Raw genomic sequence first — 16172 nt, forward strand, 5'->3', positions numbered from 1 at the left:
ACCAATTTATCATCATGCTTAGGCAGTTTTCATTTGATTTTCTGACTGCTCTTACCAAAACACAGAGGGTTTTTTTTTAACCACTAACAAACATCTCACACACAGGGACTCTGTAACATTTATTTATGCGTTGAGAGTAAACTTTTGCAGTTGCAAATGCGGGGAAACGGTGGACGCTAATGGTACAGCCAGGGTCGCGTTAGCCACAGCCGGCACTGTCAGCGCAGGGAGTCAAGCGGAAGGTAAGGATGCATCGTGCTGGAATAAGCCCAGGAAACAACGGGCAGTTTGAGTCCCTCCCCCAGATTTCCCGGGTTAAACGGGCACACCCTGCCCATGGGCAAGGCGGGCAACAGGGCCGTCAGCTGCAGCGGAGTGTCCTGCACCAGGGCAGGGAGGGTGGTGGTGCCCGCAGCAGGGTCAGTCCCAGCTCACCTTTCCCAGGGCCAGAGCTCTCAGATGCTCTCGCACGTTCGCTCTGCAGTGGCAGAGCACAGCCCAGGTGAGTGGTCTGCACCCACTGTGGACATGACACAGCTTCGTCCCTGCAGAGAAACCTGCTGCTTCCATGTGTCTCTAGTGCTGCCAATGGTCGGGGAGCCCCAGCTGTCCCTGAGTTGTGCTAGATATCAAACCCAACAGGATTAGTCTGGTTCTGCCAAGGTTTGAACGAGCTATATCATTATCCTTTTACTTCTTTTAGACCCGAAGCGAAGATGATGGAGAGAGACTTGTCTGGAACTCATCCTTGGTGTTCTTGCATGAGCCAAAGCAGTTGCAGGGTTGGAGAGCAGAGCTTTGGGATTTTGCCTTTGGAACAATTGAAGCCTTTCCTCATTTTCACAGCTCTATGCATTTCAGTCTTTTCAGAGCAGTACTCTTCAGTCCTGCTTCAAGGACTTAGTACCCTTGATCCCACACCTCCCCAGAGCTCAGTGGAGCTCACATGTCCTGCCTAGCTGTGGTCATGAATCTGTCTTTCCAGACTGCCTCCAAAAAGATGGAGAGCACAGTGCCAACACGCAATGATGACTGCACATGACATGTTGTGATGTGGCATCTGTCTGTCCACACACTGCTACACCTGTGTGTCACTCCATAGTTCAGACGCCATGGTTAGCGGAGCAAAAAAATTTCTTGGCTGTCGCCAAGACAAGTGTGTGCTGTGACACAAACAGCTTCAAACGTATGGCCCATGTCACAGCCACCATAGAAGCTGACCATCTCCATGCCACTATGAAACTGTCCTACGTCACCCAAACCAACCCCACGGTGTGCAGCCTGGGCCCCTTCTTCCTGCTGCCACGTCTTTCATCCTGGAATAGAGTTGTCCACCACACAGACCTGTCCACCAGCCGCCTCTGGCTGCTCATCTTGGCAAGCCAGCAGGACAATCATGTCTTGAAACCCCAGCTGTGTTAGAGCCATAAGCCGAGGAGGACATGGGCAAGTCAACTGGCTTTCTTCCTACCGTCACATCGCATGGTGGGAGCAGGAGGGCGCCAGGGAACCACGTGCGTATGCACTACCGCATGCAGCGCTCAGGAGAAGCTGTTCAGAGGATACCTGCATTACTACCCGCTCTGCCGATGGAGCAGCCAAGGCTAAGCTTGCCAGATCCTGCGGTTATTTACTCTGGCACAAAATTAAAATAACTCTGTTTGTACTGCAGCACGAGCAGAATTTAACTCTTACTTAAAAATAAACATGCAAGCAAGGAGTATCGAAACATGTAAGAGTGTAAGAAAATATATTTATTAAATTCCATGGCAATACTATAGCAAAATCGTTAAATACATGCGTACTTTTAGACACCCAAGCAATACAACAGGAGTTACAACAGCCAAGCAAACTAGATTTAAAACATACGCAGAGTTCATATCTTAGTGTTAGGTTAGTCTTAAATGCCATCTACCACACTGGAATATAATTTCCCCGACACGATCCCACGCTTCCTTTTTCAAGCATGCATTTGTTTAACTGTTTAGCTAACAAATTTTCATGTTAATACAATTTGTTGAATCAGTATTTTATTTGGTACACTACAACTTCATTAAAGTGCTGTGTGATGATTTTGCTTGAATTGTGAAAGAAATATTTTTTCAATAGCAGATTTGGAAGCTGGAAAACTTCAGTATCATTCAGCAACAGAAATACGTTAAATGACTGATTAGATTTAGTGTGTTAGGAAGACTACTTATCAGCTTGATTTATTGATTTATTTGCAGAATTAATTTCTATAGATGACTATTTTAAATTGGCAAACAATATTTTCACTAGTATTAAACAAAATTCCATTAAAATCTTTGTAAAAACACAACATAAAAACATTTCTAAACAAATTATTTACGCTGTAAAAAATATGGTATAAAAAGAGCTAAAAAAACCCATTGAACCTGTTCACAGTATATATTTTTAAAGTTACAGCATTATAGTACAATGTGGATTTCTTTTCAGGTGACCTGTATGACTCCACCAGCTCCACTGCTTTGTGTGCCATAACAGGATCAAAGTTCAAACTACTGTTACCTTTGGGTGGAATTTCAGACATGAACCGATTCAGTTATCTTCTTTTTTTGCTATCCCCTTTTTTACAAACTTTTCAGATATGCTACGAAGAATAAAATGCTGTTCATCCGAAGTCACTCTTGAACCACATTAAGGAAACACTGACAAAGTGACATTCAAGGATTCTTTTTTTATTGTATTACTGCTACAAAACGTGAGACCTTACCAGTTTCTTACCAGTTTTACTCTGCCCTGCTTGAGCTATTTCTTTTTTGATTCTTCTCAGCCCAAATAATGAAAATCAGAACATTTCATTTTTTCTTTTGTCCCTGGGTAAATTTTACTTAATACATTTTGCACAACATGAGACCAAATGAGTTGCAAAGGTATTGAACTTTCCCATGGAACTTCCACTGGAGCTTGCTTTCATGTAAAAACAGTCGAAGTGCAGATCAGGGACTGTTCAAACGCCTATCTAGAGATTCTGCTGGGTATCACATTAAAAACTAAGGACGTCATCTGCTCTGCTGCCCCACAAAGTCACTGGCAGCCCTGGCACCAAGAGAGAGTGAGTCTGGAGAGGGATGAACCCCATCCTCTCAGGCAGCACCCTGCCATTACACCCACTCACCTGTACTGGGATGCACAGCCCCTGTCCTCTGAAAAACCGAAGTTCTCTGGACACTTTTTTGTTGTAAAAGTAGAAGGAATTAATAGACATTTTTTGTGGGGAAAAGTATTGTTGTGCGCCCTGGGACAACTTGTAAAGTTACAGAAACCCCTGCCAATATCGTCTGAGGTTTGTTTGCGTAACACGCAAAAAGGAAACAAACACAGGCTATCTTAGAAACACTAGGGAAAATCCAGAGTTATATAAATGGGGGAGGAGAGGAAAGAAAATTGTTATGGAAGAAACTGTTTTCCAGCTTCTAAGGGGATATTTAAAAATTTAAGACAGGCCTATGCATGAGGAAATTAGTTTGTAAACACTCCAACATTTCTGAATCCATGTCTGGCGTTTGGGGTCTGGGACTGTGCTTCCAGGTTTGCTAAGGAAAAGGAAAAGGAAAAGAAAAAGCCAACAAATCTTGTAAACTGCTGACAGCATCTCTGAGCATCAGCCACAGCGGGCACCACTTAACGCACAGCAGCACAAACTCTGGGTGGTGTGTTGGGAGCAGCACAGATGGCAGCTGTTTCCTCTAGACGAAACTGCATCTCAGAAGGCATATGCTCAAGCACAGGGCTCTGAAAAAATCGCTTTGGGAATTGCAAGCCAACTTCCTTAGAGGGCAGATTTAGATTAGATATAAGGAAGAAATTTTTCACTGTGAGGGTGGTGAGGCAGTGGAACAGGTTGCCCAGAGAAGCTGTAGATGCCCCATCCCTGGAAGCTGTTCAAGGTCAGGTTGGATGAGGCTTTGGGCAACCTGGTGTAGTGGAGGGTTTCCCTGCCCATGGCAGGGGGTTTGGAACTGATGATCTTTGAGGTCCCTTCCAACCCCAACCATTCTATGATTCCATGATTCTACGATTCCTCTGCAATATGCACTTAGGTACATAATGATGTAAGCACATACGTGCATAAGGGGTTAGGATTTTTCTTAGTGTCAAAAATACTAATGCCATTTGCACTTGAAGTCTTCATCAAAGTCTGTGGCAGAACAGAAGAAGTTATTTACATGGGAAGCTCTTGATAGATTCATGGAACACAGAGCCTTGTTAGCAATCGGATTCTTTAAATGTTACATTTTTCCTACACATTTCAAGTTCTTTTACTATATTTCTATCTACTTGTAGGTATACAAATATTCTATTTACAAAGCAGTATTTGTCTAAAAATAGAAGACACAATTTCTCATTGCCTTTTCAGAGTGAGGTCTAAACACCTTCCCCCTCCAATGCATCCAACTGTCTTCATTTTTGTTACTATTCATGTTCAACCGAGTGTCCTGAAGGACAAGATCACAGGAAACACAACAGCCCTAAGCTTTACCCAGCTGAACGTATTTAAAAAAAAAAAAAATTCGGCTTGAATTTGCCTCTTCAGAGCAGCCTAAAACTCGAGGTCAACAGGAGCTTGCTGCTGCTGTGTTCCCAGCAGAGGAAAGCTCTGGTCCCCCACATAAACCAAAGATGAAGGAACACGTCACATTTGCCAATTGTGCCATGACGGACAACATGGCTACTGGTTCCCTTTGGAAATGGTTACCCATGAAAGCAGCAACTACAGATAATAAAGGCAGCTACCACAGCAAATGTCAGTCATTGGGTCCTAGGTCTGCCTATGCAGCCACTGCATAGCAGGGGAGGTAATTCACTAGCCTGCCTGTAATATTAGCTTACTATTTTGTTGATATATTAACTAGTAGTTCTGTGAGGTATATCACATGCAGATCTAATATCCCCAAATTTAACACACAAAACCGAGATCCCAGATCTCCCTGCATGCCAGAACAACAAAAATAATGAATGTGTCAAATACGAGAGTGTACAATGTTACATCAAATGTGACTGATGTTCCATGCATACAGTGAATAGTACAAAAACACATTACAAAGCCCAAATTGTCACATATGACAGGCATGGCTCAAAAATAAAAAAGCAGCAGCACCAATGATTTGCTTCAGAAAGAAATTGCTTGGCATTAACACCCTACATCTCCGAACACTGATCCAACTGGTGGATTGAAGCACTGAGTTAGGAGTAACAGTGTTTTGGACACAATCCCTTCTGGTCATATCCCTTCTGGAAGTTTTTTTGTTTGTTTGTTTTGTTCTGTTTTTTAAAAAGCTGAACTTTCTATTCTTATAGAAAAAAAAAAAGAAAAAAGCCAAAAGAACTAAACCAAATAGATGTTCAATAAAGGATTAAGATCTTTCAGAAAATGATGGTTAGGAAATGCAGTGCTTTAAGTTTCCAAAGACATTTTTCAGAAACAATTTGACAGAAGAGGCTCACCAGGAAGCCCAAAGGCACTAGTACAAGGAGTCTGATCCCCTCTGAAGCTCAAAGTTTTAGTCTTACAATTTTTATCAATGCATTTAGAGGCTTGACAGCATCATGCTTTGAAAAGAGAATTTGGTAAGAAGACATTCCTAAAGACTCTTTACTGGTTTAACATGGCACTTGGGCTCAAAAAGCAAGTCCTTTCCCTGACAGTCCTTGTCATTCATTCTGACTGCTCCATGCACCTAGGGGTGTCTTTACACAGTCACTAAATTAGCACACACCATCTCACTACCCATCTGGTATTCGGATTTTCTGCTGAAGATTTAAGATGGGCATTTGAAAGGAATCTGCGCTGGCAGCACTGAATAGGCTCAAAGGAAAGCACAGAGGTGAAACAGCTGGGCTTTCAAGTGCTGGAATGAAAGCTGCTTACTGGTTCATAACCACTAGGCAACAGGAAACAATGCCACATATGCTGCTCCAGCCTGTGTCTCTTCCCCATTTGCCCCACTCTCCTGCTACTGACACAAGATGATGCATATGGTAAGCCATTGCTATTAACAGGACTCTTCCACCCTACATCCTGGAAGCCAGAACACCAGCCAAATAAAATATACAGTCAAAGTTAAAAAAAAAAAAAGATATGGATAATTAGATGAGAGCACTTTGATAACATCAAGGCAGACGCTGTATTTGTGGAACCTTCCCCGACCTAATCACTGAGAAATGAAGCAATTTAAAACCCTGTTGCATTTTACTGAATAGGAAGAGCTGCACTAAGGAAAACCAGAGTATGTGATGGTTGTGTTTGTGATTCACGGTGGGAGCACTGCAAAGGGCATTAGGCTGCTCCCTGTGAGCTCTGTGTGTTCTCTGCAGTTGCCCTGGCTTCCAGTCTGTCAAATTAAAAATTGCTAGTGCTCTCAAACTTCAGTTTGGTTTTGTTTCTTGCAATACACAGCCATATGAAAGCACAGTGTCTCTTCATGATCAGCTGTTATGCTACAGAGGGGGATTTTGTCTGGTTCACCATACAATACTGATTGCTTCTCTCCGTTGAGAAACCACTCTATAAAAAACCCCAAACCACTACCCATACACTCTGTCCTTGACATCTCCTGTTTTCAATTAAAAGCATATGGCAGCACAATCTAAAATTCAACTTAGGAGATAACACATTAAGCCAAACCTGCACTAGTAAAAAGAAATCTGCTCTAAAAGAGAGGGTCGTTACTATTAGGATTTAGCCACCTCACAGCTATCAAGCACAAAGGGCAGAACTGCTTCCTTTCACGCATTAATTTAGCATTCTGAATAGCAGGCAGTAATAGATTAGCCATGAAACTTTCTCTTGTGGTGATGTCTGGTGACAGATGGACACCAGCTCTTTTCACTCACAGCTCTGCCAATTCCAAGAGTCAACCTTTTTGAGAATCCTATCTGCACTTTCTCTTCTTTCAGACACACCTTGCACTCTGCCAGGTCTGCAGACAGATCTATTTTTGTTGTCTTCACATTTCATTCTTCCACAAGGCACACAGAGGCAGTTGTTACTGATGATGACTTGGATGCTATTTAGTGTTTTGTTTTTTTGTCAGTTTTGAAATCCCTCTATATTTTCATTCTACAGAGATGGCAGAGACATACCAACCTCTGAAACTGCACCATCCGTTGCTGCGATTAGGTTTAACCTAATGCTTGGTTTTTCTTTGATGGCCAGATCATGTGGTTTGGAGACCAACTGTCTGCCAAGCTAGCCATCCTCCTGGTCTGCTCTCACACCTTCACAACCAGCACCTTAGCAAATTCAGCCTCCTTATCTGTTTTGAGATCTTGTTTAGAAAACCAAACCTCCATCTTAGTTATTCAAAAAAACCATAAAGTAGCTAAGGAAATTGAAATCTAAAAAAAAAGATTTGGTTAGGACTTGATAGAGACTGGTTTTGATCAAGCTGTTTAACATTTGACCTCCCACCACAGTGTTTTACAGTAAGGAACAGGTTAAGTTAGAAAGCACTTTCTCTTGCAAGCGAGTGAAATTCATGTGCGCCACAGTCAGAAGTTTACACAGTGAAATATTACAATTACAGTTGCCTAGAGATGCATATGTGAAAATAAGCACTTTCAAAGACGATTGTTCTGAACACTCCTTTAAGCACACAATGTACATCATTTAAGCTTTCTTTGCATCACATGTCTGGTAAAGGAGAGGTAGAATTAGAGGCACTAAAATCTCCTTGAGTTTCTCCCTGCCTCCAGAGAAATCTCATCTTGTACTCCCAGGTAGGATTCATAGAGAAGGTCCTGTCGGGTAGACACTGGAGAACAGCCAGGCAGTAGGTGACGAAGCTAATACAATAAACACTACTCAAAGAGCAATTTGTTTTCAAGGAGCTAGTACTACTTTCTCTAATTTCACGTGCCAAACTGCTTGAACAGCTAATGTTATTAGAGATTTCGTGATGGCTTACATCACTATATAGTGCAGAGATTGCTAAAACACTGGGGGCAAATCGAGTACTGTACCACATTGAAGCAGGAGATCTGAAGCTGAAGCTATGAAATACAAAACGCATTAGTGCAAAACATTAGGAAAGATTAACTCCTTAACTAAAGGATAGAAAAAATATAGAGCATTCTAATTTTTTTTTTTTTTAAGTTTTAAACTTTATGCAGTTCTTACTGAGGTTTAAATCAGTGTTACACTTTTTCCCCAAGTTTGTACCCCTGAGTCAAACATTGAATAAACATTGTACAGTAGGTACAGAAACTAGTGTCTAGTTAAAAAGCAACAGATTTGAATGGCCATTGCTTGAAAGTGTTAAACAGTGACAAAATACCTTTCTGTATGGGAGAAAAAAAAAATAGCACTCTCATTTGTTCTAGGTTTATAACTAGGTAAAAGATCTCAACAGTTTCCAACCACGTCGTTTCCATGTGTAACACTGAGGTTTGTGATAAATGAAACCTTCAGTACGGAAACCTGTTGGGGCTGCATCACTTGAGTATGCACGGTTGAGAACAACTACAACAAAGCGAAGCAATCTTTCCAAGTTATAAGTTGCACAAGATCATATTAATCCTGGAGCACTATGTGAAGGCAGGCAGAGTTCTTTGACTACGATTATCAGGAGCTCTGAACTCAACACCCCTTATATCCAATATATTTTGCTAGAGTAGTAACTAAACTGCTATAAATTTGGCCTCTCAGCCTCTATTAAAATGGAACATTAACACTTTTGCTAACTTAAACATAACATTCAGCTCACTAGAACCTCTGCTGACCGTCTCCAAGAATAATTCATGCCCCTTGCAATTCTTCTCCTCCTTTCTTTACAACATCGGGAATAAGAGCTTATTTAGAAGGCAGGTTCAGGTGCAACAAGGGCTCACTGTTAATCATTGGGTTTGTTCTGAAAAAAGTGTGTGAAGGACCACCCTACGTTACTGGGTTTGGGAGAGTCTTCATCATCTTTTGGGGGAAGCAGAAACTGTCGTGAATTAATGGAGCACGGGCTCCCAAAAGATGCATTTTCATTGTTGCTTTCAACTGATCCAGGCGAGTCCGGAGTGTCCATATTCCAGGCATTTGCGTTTGCCTGAGGTCTGTAACCTGCAGTTTTATCCAATTCTTCCTCTGCAGGTGAGCGACTCTCTGTTTTCAGAGCACTGATAGGCAGCTGCATTTGTGGCTTATAGCCTGCTGTAGTCACTAAGTCTATTTCTGGCTCCTCCTCTGGTTTAATCTGAGGCTGATACATTGACTGTATGTCAATGTAAACCACCTGAGATGACCCCATAGGCTCATCCATAGGGGGATTTGAGATCTCCTCTTCAATGATAGGAGGGCAGTAGGACACAACCACATGGTTTTCTGTTTCTGAGTCAGAGCCATCTTCCGGCACAGTGGTATCTGCTGCTGGGGACATCATCTCTGTGTCTTCAATCTTAGGAGCTGCAGACCGTGTTTCCACCACTTCAACACTATTGGGGGTGCAGGGGTTCATTTCCAGTGTTTTAAGTGTCTTATTCCCCTGAAGCGAGAAAAATGAGAATGAGGAGAGACTAAGCCAAAGACCTAGAAATCCTGAAAGCAACAACTTGTTCAAATTTAAACCAATATGTTGGCTTGTGGCTTGCACTCATCCCACTGCCATTAGTACAATACAAAATAAAAGTGGCCTAGTTCTCGTTTTCTGTCTCATCATATACTCGGGTTAAAAGTATTTTAGCCAACTTAAAGAGACTCCAGATCTTGCAGTAAGTGTTTGAGAACTCTTGCCCCAAATCTTGTCACTGTATAACCCATTTCAGAAGGTTATTTAAATGTCAGGTCCAGTTCCAGCTACTATGTCTACCAGGAGACTGGGGATAAGGCAGATACACTTCTCCACATTTTCTACTTCTCCTAACACTATGAGAAAGATGGGAACATTACTCCCACATCGTTATCATGTACTGACACTTCCCAGCAGTGCAGGAGGAGAGAAATGCAGCAGTCCTTTCCTAGTTTAAACTTTGCAAATAACTACATCAACAAGAAAGCTCTAGACAGCACATCACAAAAGTTACTCAGTAACTTGTCCTGTTCCCCCCGCCACAGAGATTTTTCTACAACTAGAGCAGAAGACTCAAAGTTTGTAAAAGAACTCTTTACTCGCAATACCTTTCAGAAGTTTAAAATACCAAATTTAAAATGAGGGTTACCTCACAGATGTTCTTCTGAAACTGCAGGGCCTTACTGTTCTCAGGATTCGGAATCTCTGGATAAAATGTTTCTTTAATCCTTTAAAAAGAAAAAAACCAAACTTTTAATAGTTACCAAGCCCTGAAACAAATTGTGAATACACCAGGACATTTCCCTTTAATTCAGAATACTGAAGACATCTGCCACAAAGATTTTGTGTGTTTACACTTCCACTGTGTATTTAATGGAAAAAACATCAAACCTTTTTTTATTATTAAATTTAAACTAGGGAACTTGATATGCCACGTTTACGAAAAGTTGAAGATGGGATGTCTACCTGAGAGTTTGTAGATGGCTCACAAATTATAGCATGTCGCCAGATTCTTTCCACTTGGGAACTATTTATACACGGTGCTCACTGTGAGACGGGCTCCTGCAAAACCTTTTTGCATTCCTCACTCTGACCTCTCCCCAACTCCATTTCTCCCTCACCTTCTACAAAGTGTTTTTGCTAACTACCTTTAAACAAAGCCCACTGACATGTTTGGGTACTCGGAGAAAACAAAGAGTAACTAAAATAATGGAAAACTCCACCATGGAAGCAAACACATGCAGGAAAAGATCAGAACCGAATGCAAGCATTTACCATTCCCTCTTTCGGTAGCAGAAGATGCTGGCCACCACACCAAGAAGCACAACCACTGCCACGGGGATGAGAATTGCAATGATTAATCCCACAGCTGGGGGACAAAAAAAGACAGTAAATCTATATCCAAAGTTACCAGCAAGTTTTATGCCTTTTCTAACATTCCCACATTAGATTAGAGAACATTTCATCAAACTCATCTAACAGTGATCTGTAAACAGCGACAGTGAAGTGCATGTATACCAGACACTTTGATGGAAGGGCAAGTGCATTCATAAACAGAGGTGATTCAATGATAACTACAGGAATCAATAGATACTTCTCTCTGTTTAATTGCAAAAGGCTTCATGTGCAACACAAGACTGATTGCCACTGTAATTCTGTCCCCATTAAGCACTGGAATTGCACTTTCAGGTTACTTGAGCTGGGAAAATCTCTGGTAATGGCTCTTATAGGCCAACAACTCATTGGACGAACTGCAATGTGTTTTATATGGTTTACAATGCTTCTAATCCCCAGGGTTTAGCTCTGATACATTCCCACTGTCTTCTTCCATTGATGTTAAGTGCCTCAAGTTTGATTTTTCATGTATTTTAGTTGCATCCCAGTGTTTAGTCTTTCATATGAAATACTTCCCTCCACCCTGCATTCCCCAAAGTCAATCTCTTGGGTTTTTTTAACTGTCTTTCTGCATTTGTTTCTGTCAGGGGATTGATAAAACTGAATTCAAAGCAGAGAGGCATCTGTTTATAATTCTGAAACTGGTAAATATTTCCACAATGTCTTTCTTCCCACCATGAATTAGTAGATATTCATAATGGGAAACATGACAAAAACAACTAGCTGCTTGGAAAGACTAAGTTCAGACTCCACCATATTTAGTAGTAGTTTAGAAGCTATTCTTCTTGCATACATCACCATGAACTACAAGGTAGCTGTAATATGAAAGGATCTTTCACTCAGCCTGAACTGTACCAATTTTTGTATCCAAAAATAACCAACTAAATAAATTAAAAATTAGACTGTAGGCCCAAATGACCTAAACGGACCAGAAACAAAAAAAAAAAAACACCAAAATGAACTCAGTTTTATACACATTGTACAGCCCCTATGCTGAAGACTATTAGTGAACAGGGATATTCAACTTACAGTCCTCCTTTGTCACCACATAGAGGCTGTTTGGAGGGCTCAATCCACCAGCAGTATAGGCTTGTAGGTCCAGTTGGTAACTTGTTTTGCCTTGAAGATCAAGTATTTTCAAAGACTTCTTTGTTAAGTCAGTGATATTCTTAACTTTAAGTTCTGGATTCCCTGTTTGTTTGGAAGCAGTAAGAAAAGCATAACTTTGTAAGAAAGGATTCACAGATATAGCCTCAGCTTCAGCAAGATTTTCTTGAAGTCAGCATATGAAACTGAAGAACAGTCTGTGTAAAGGAAAACTGAAATAAGGAATCCTAGCAATGCTGCTTGCTCACACAGCACCAAACAGCGCATAAGTATGTCGTTGCTGCAGATTGACTTTAGTTTCTTACATTCCTGCTTGTCCTCTTATGTTAATGTGAGTCAGGCTTCAGTTCTGTACAGAGATGTCTTTACAAGATGGGTACTGGAAGAATATACCCAATTAAATATAGCCACATAACCTCCCCCATGTCTCATCTACCCGGGGTATCTGTACACAGGGCAGTGTGTCACGTCATCACTTAGTCAGTGCACAGCTTTACGGCCTCAGTGAGCCAGGGTTTTCTTCAACTTTTGCCTCATATTAAAAAACAACTGTGCTAACCACACAAGGAGCTGATTATTCCAGACGCCTTTGTCACGTATCAGGGGCCAATTACGACAGTGCGTAATGCAACTGAATTATGATAAAAGCATCTTTTCTTAAAGTGAAATTAAATTATTTTAAAGAAAAGAAAAAAAGGGCAAAAAAGATTGAGCAAGGAAGTTGCAATCTATAGATTCCATTTACCTGATTCCGAAAGCCTAGGCTTTAAAGCATCTTTTTCACCTTTTGCAAAGGAAAGTCGATATCCCTCTAAAAACCCCTGACAATCTTCAATAGGAATGTCTTCCCATTTTACCAATATAGAATCTGAAGAAGTTTCTTCTACAGTAAAATTTGGTGCACGTTTTGGAGCTGTAGGGAGAATTATGAAGGAGAAAACTAGTAAGAAATGACCCTATCATTAAATCCTGAATCCATGTAAAGGTTTCATCAGTTTCATTTCAGGGCTGGCATTTTCAATTTTTTCCTGAATACTTTTCTCTCGTTCTCAAGAACATGTGAAAAGACTTAGCAGGTGATACTACAAAGACACAAGTATGTCAGTCTCATTACTATTAATTACTGCAAGATTATGTACTAACACAAGCTGGAAGCAGAAACTCTCCTTGGGCAGCCTTCTTACAGACTCACACATGTAAATGTCCTCTTTCGTGCAACAAACCCCAAAAGATTGCATAAACATTCAGAACATACAAATTACTTAGCTTTTAAAGGCTTTAACTCCGTGACTTCATAGCTCGTCTTCAAATTAAACAAACTCCACATTCCTATCATGGAAATCTATCTCAGCTTAAAAGAATCACTCTTAGCAGGCATCACAAGTCCTTATTCCAGTATCTGTAATCCCACTGAAAGTGCTACAACAGACACTGTGTAAAGTCACACGCATCAGGACTTAGTCTGACATTTGGCATTGATCTGCAATTATCTACCTGCACTGAACTCGTGTTTAAGAATGGATCTATTTTTGTCTTGATGGTTATCTGTCCAAAGGTAAATTCGAAGTTTTACAATGAATCTATGCTCTTGTGCAAAGTGAATACACTTCTCAGTTTCAATTAAGTTTCTTCTGCATGTTGAATGCATTTTTAGTCCCCAAAGCCTTCATTCTTTTCCCTTGAAAGCTTCCAATCTGTCAGGAACACATACGGAAAACCTTAAGGGAAACTGTTCAGGATTTTTACAGAGATACAAATGGCTGAAAGTTGAGTTTCCGGTAAAATTGCCTTAACCTCACCTTCAACCTTAGCAATGAAATAAACAACGGTGTTTCCAAGGGCTGATTATGCCAGCAGCTCAGTCTTTCAAGCAAACTATTTTAGCAGAAAAGACATTAGACATTAAACTTCAAAGTGAAATGGGTGCTGTAGCTATAATACAATACAGTTATGATGTTAAAGAGTAAAGCCATGTTTAGATTCCTGGGAATAGAAAACATTCAGACATCAATGCAAAGCTCAGCCCTGGATCAAACCGCAGTTTCCAAGACAGGGTTGGTACAGGAGGCAATACAGTACAATTCTCAAGTGGCTTGTGCTCTAGGATCTAGTTCTGGTCTAAGAAGTGCTTTTAAACAGAAACGTTGTAGGCACTTTTTGTATTTGCTAAGCTGTACCAAAGGTGCTCAGAAGTTTACTCTGACCTTGGCAAATCAAAAGAAGTTGCCTCCTCTCCTGAAGAAGTGACCCCAGCCCTGTGGTTCGAACTACGCTTGTGCCACTGTCTTCAGAGCAAACTTCTGTGACACCCTCTGCCACCACACAAGCTGGAGACCCCAGTGTTACTACACACTGGGAACTGGAAGTGGCTGGAGAAATGCATTACAATTCTATGCAGAGAACGAGCAGAAGTCAGTAGTACTGTAGGGGGATTCTGGTCTCAATCTTCTTCTGCCAACGCTGAGCTAAAAACAGACACTGTTTAAATTCACTTTGTAAAGATCCTGAACGATAAAGTGCACTTACGCAGCTCTTTCGTATATCCAGTTATGTTTTTCAATAACTGATATCCATTGGATTTGCAGCCATATAGTGAAAAGTTGTATCTCACGCCAGGTCTAAACAGAGCTGCAAGAGAAAATTGCTGTAAGAGTATTTCACTTATGAAGAGCGATGCTTTTAGCTTTCACATGATACAGACTTACATAAATACTTATTAAAAACCGACAAAGCCTTAGACCACAGTGATTCCTATAAAAGCTGTGCCATCAGATGCGGTTTATAAGCAGTAAGCAAATCTAGCTCCCGGAGAAATTCTGGTTCTAAACAAATAGGATTCAAAACAAGCTACTCAAGTTGCATAAATTGCTCTTTCCATGGGGAAACACAAACTGAAGTTACCAGAAACAACCCCCTTCCTTTCCTCCCACAGCAGCCATGTAGATCCTCCCTCCTCCTCAGAAATACAAATGCATTTTGAATACCCAGGCTTAACACAGCAACAGCACAAAAGATTTTCAGAGAACTCTCAAAAGTGATAGTGAAGCACTTCAGCAATGAACTGCAGGCCTAAACTGACTACAAAACACAGATAGTCACCAAATTTCCACTTCACATGTCCTTAGTGGAGGCATAGGTATTTGAAACTACAACGTGTAAATAATTTAACGCTTCCTTGGATTTTCTGAAGTCAGAAGTGTACGCTACTTTCAAGACTTTTTTTGTAAACAAGATGCCACTGTGAAACTCTACAGAAGTCAAATGGGTTTTTCAAGAGTTCAGGTCCAGCCTGAGAGATTCTCCTGGCAGGACTAAGTGCAGAGGCAGATTTGCCAGCTCGAGCCCAGCCCTAGCAGCCTGGTAACTCCCACAACGTGCTGCAAGAAGCATCCCAGGAGAGAGCTCAGGAGCGGAGCAGTGCATCGTTGGACAGACATAGTATTGTCTGCTTAGAAAAAGCAAGCTCTGGCCAGCACAAACAAAAACATGGACACAGTGTTGTAATTACAGGCAGGAAAACATATTGCCCCTCCTCAAGGTCTCACTCCCCCCAACTTTCCTACATACACAGGTCCACATCGTTTTCTCTAATGGAGACTTTATACACTAAACTCTTCTAAAAAGCAAATATATACCTTTTTAGACAGTAGAGAAAAATCCTACATCTTTTACGGGTCTGCTCTTTCCTCTTCTGCTCCTACTACTCCCACCACAGCTGAGTTTCATTTCCCTGATCTGCCCACCAGCATCTAGAGACCTGGAATGTGCCCTGTTCCAGGAAATTTCAATTGCTGACAGCAAGCCAACACAAGGAGGTCACACTTAAAATAATCTGCCTCATGTAAAAACAACGGATTAGTCTTCCCCCCCATCCTGAGTAGTGCTGTTTATGTTTAGGATCCAAACAAAACCCCAAACCCTAGATTAATCTTTATGCATTAGGCTGAGTTAGGAAGTTGCTGGGTGTAGCTAGAAGAGGTAATTTCAAAGCAGTTAATAAACATAGGATGATAACAGTTAAGTAAAGACTCATATTTGGATCGGGCAAGGCTGTGTAAGAAATTAAAATAAACACAGTACCAAGAGGAGGTTCATTTATATACACAAACACAAAGCAATGCAACCATCTTCAACCTATAGCATTGGTGCTGC

At 41.1% G+C, this 16172-nt stretch overlaps 1 protein-coding gene across 1 annotated transcript in view; it reads right to left on the minus strand.

Moving 5' to 3' along the window:
- Nucleotides 1-8855: 8855 nt before the first annotated feature.
- Nucleotides 8856-16172, minus strand: part of LOC104382894 (LIF receptor subunit alpha) — a 96127-nt gene continuing 88810 nt past the window's right edge. Inside the window, exons 15-20 of the mRNA XM_086629600.1 lie at nucleotides 14547-14648; nucleotides 12766-12933; nucleotides 11943-12104; nucleotides 10794-10887; nucleotides 10168-10246; nucleotides 8856-9494 (exon numbers count right to left, since the gene is read on the minus strand). Coding sequence (XP_086485726.1) covers nucleotides 8856-9494; nucleotides 10168-10246; nucleotides 10794-10887; nucleotides 11943-12104; nucleotides 12766-12933; nucleotides 14547-14648 — 1244 coding nt within the window. The remainder of the gene's footprint in view (nucleotides 9495-10167; nucleotides 10247-10793; nucleotides 10888-11942; nucleotides 12105-12765; nucleotides 12934-14546; nucleotides 14649-16172) is intronic.

Source organism: Tauraco erythrolophus, chromosome Z, assembly GCF_009769465.1.
Source record: "Tauraco erythrolophus isolate bTauEry1 chromosome Z, bTauEry1.pri, whole genome shotgun sequence".
NCBI classification, from domain to species: Eukaryota; Metazoa; Chordata; class Aves; order Musophagiformes; family Musophagidae; genus Tauraco; species Tauraco erythrolophus.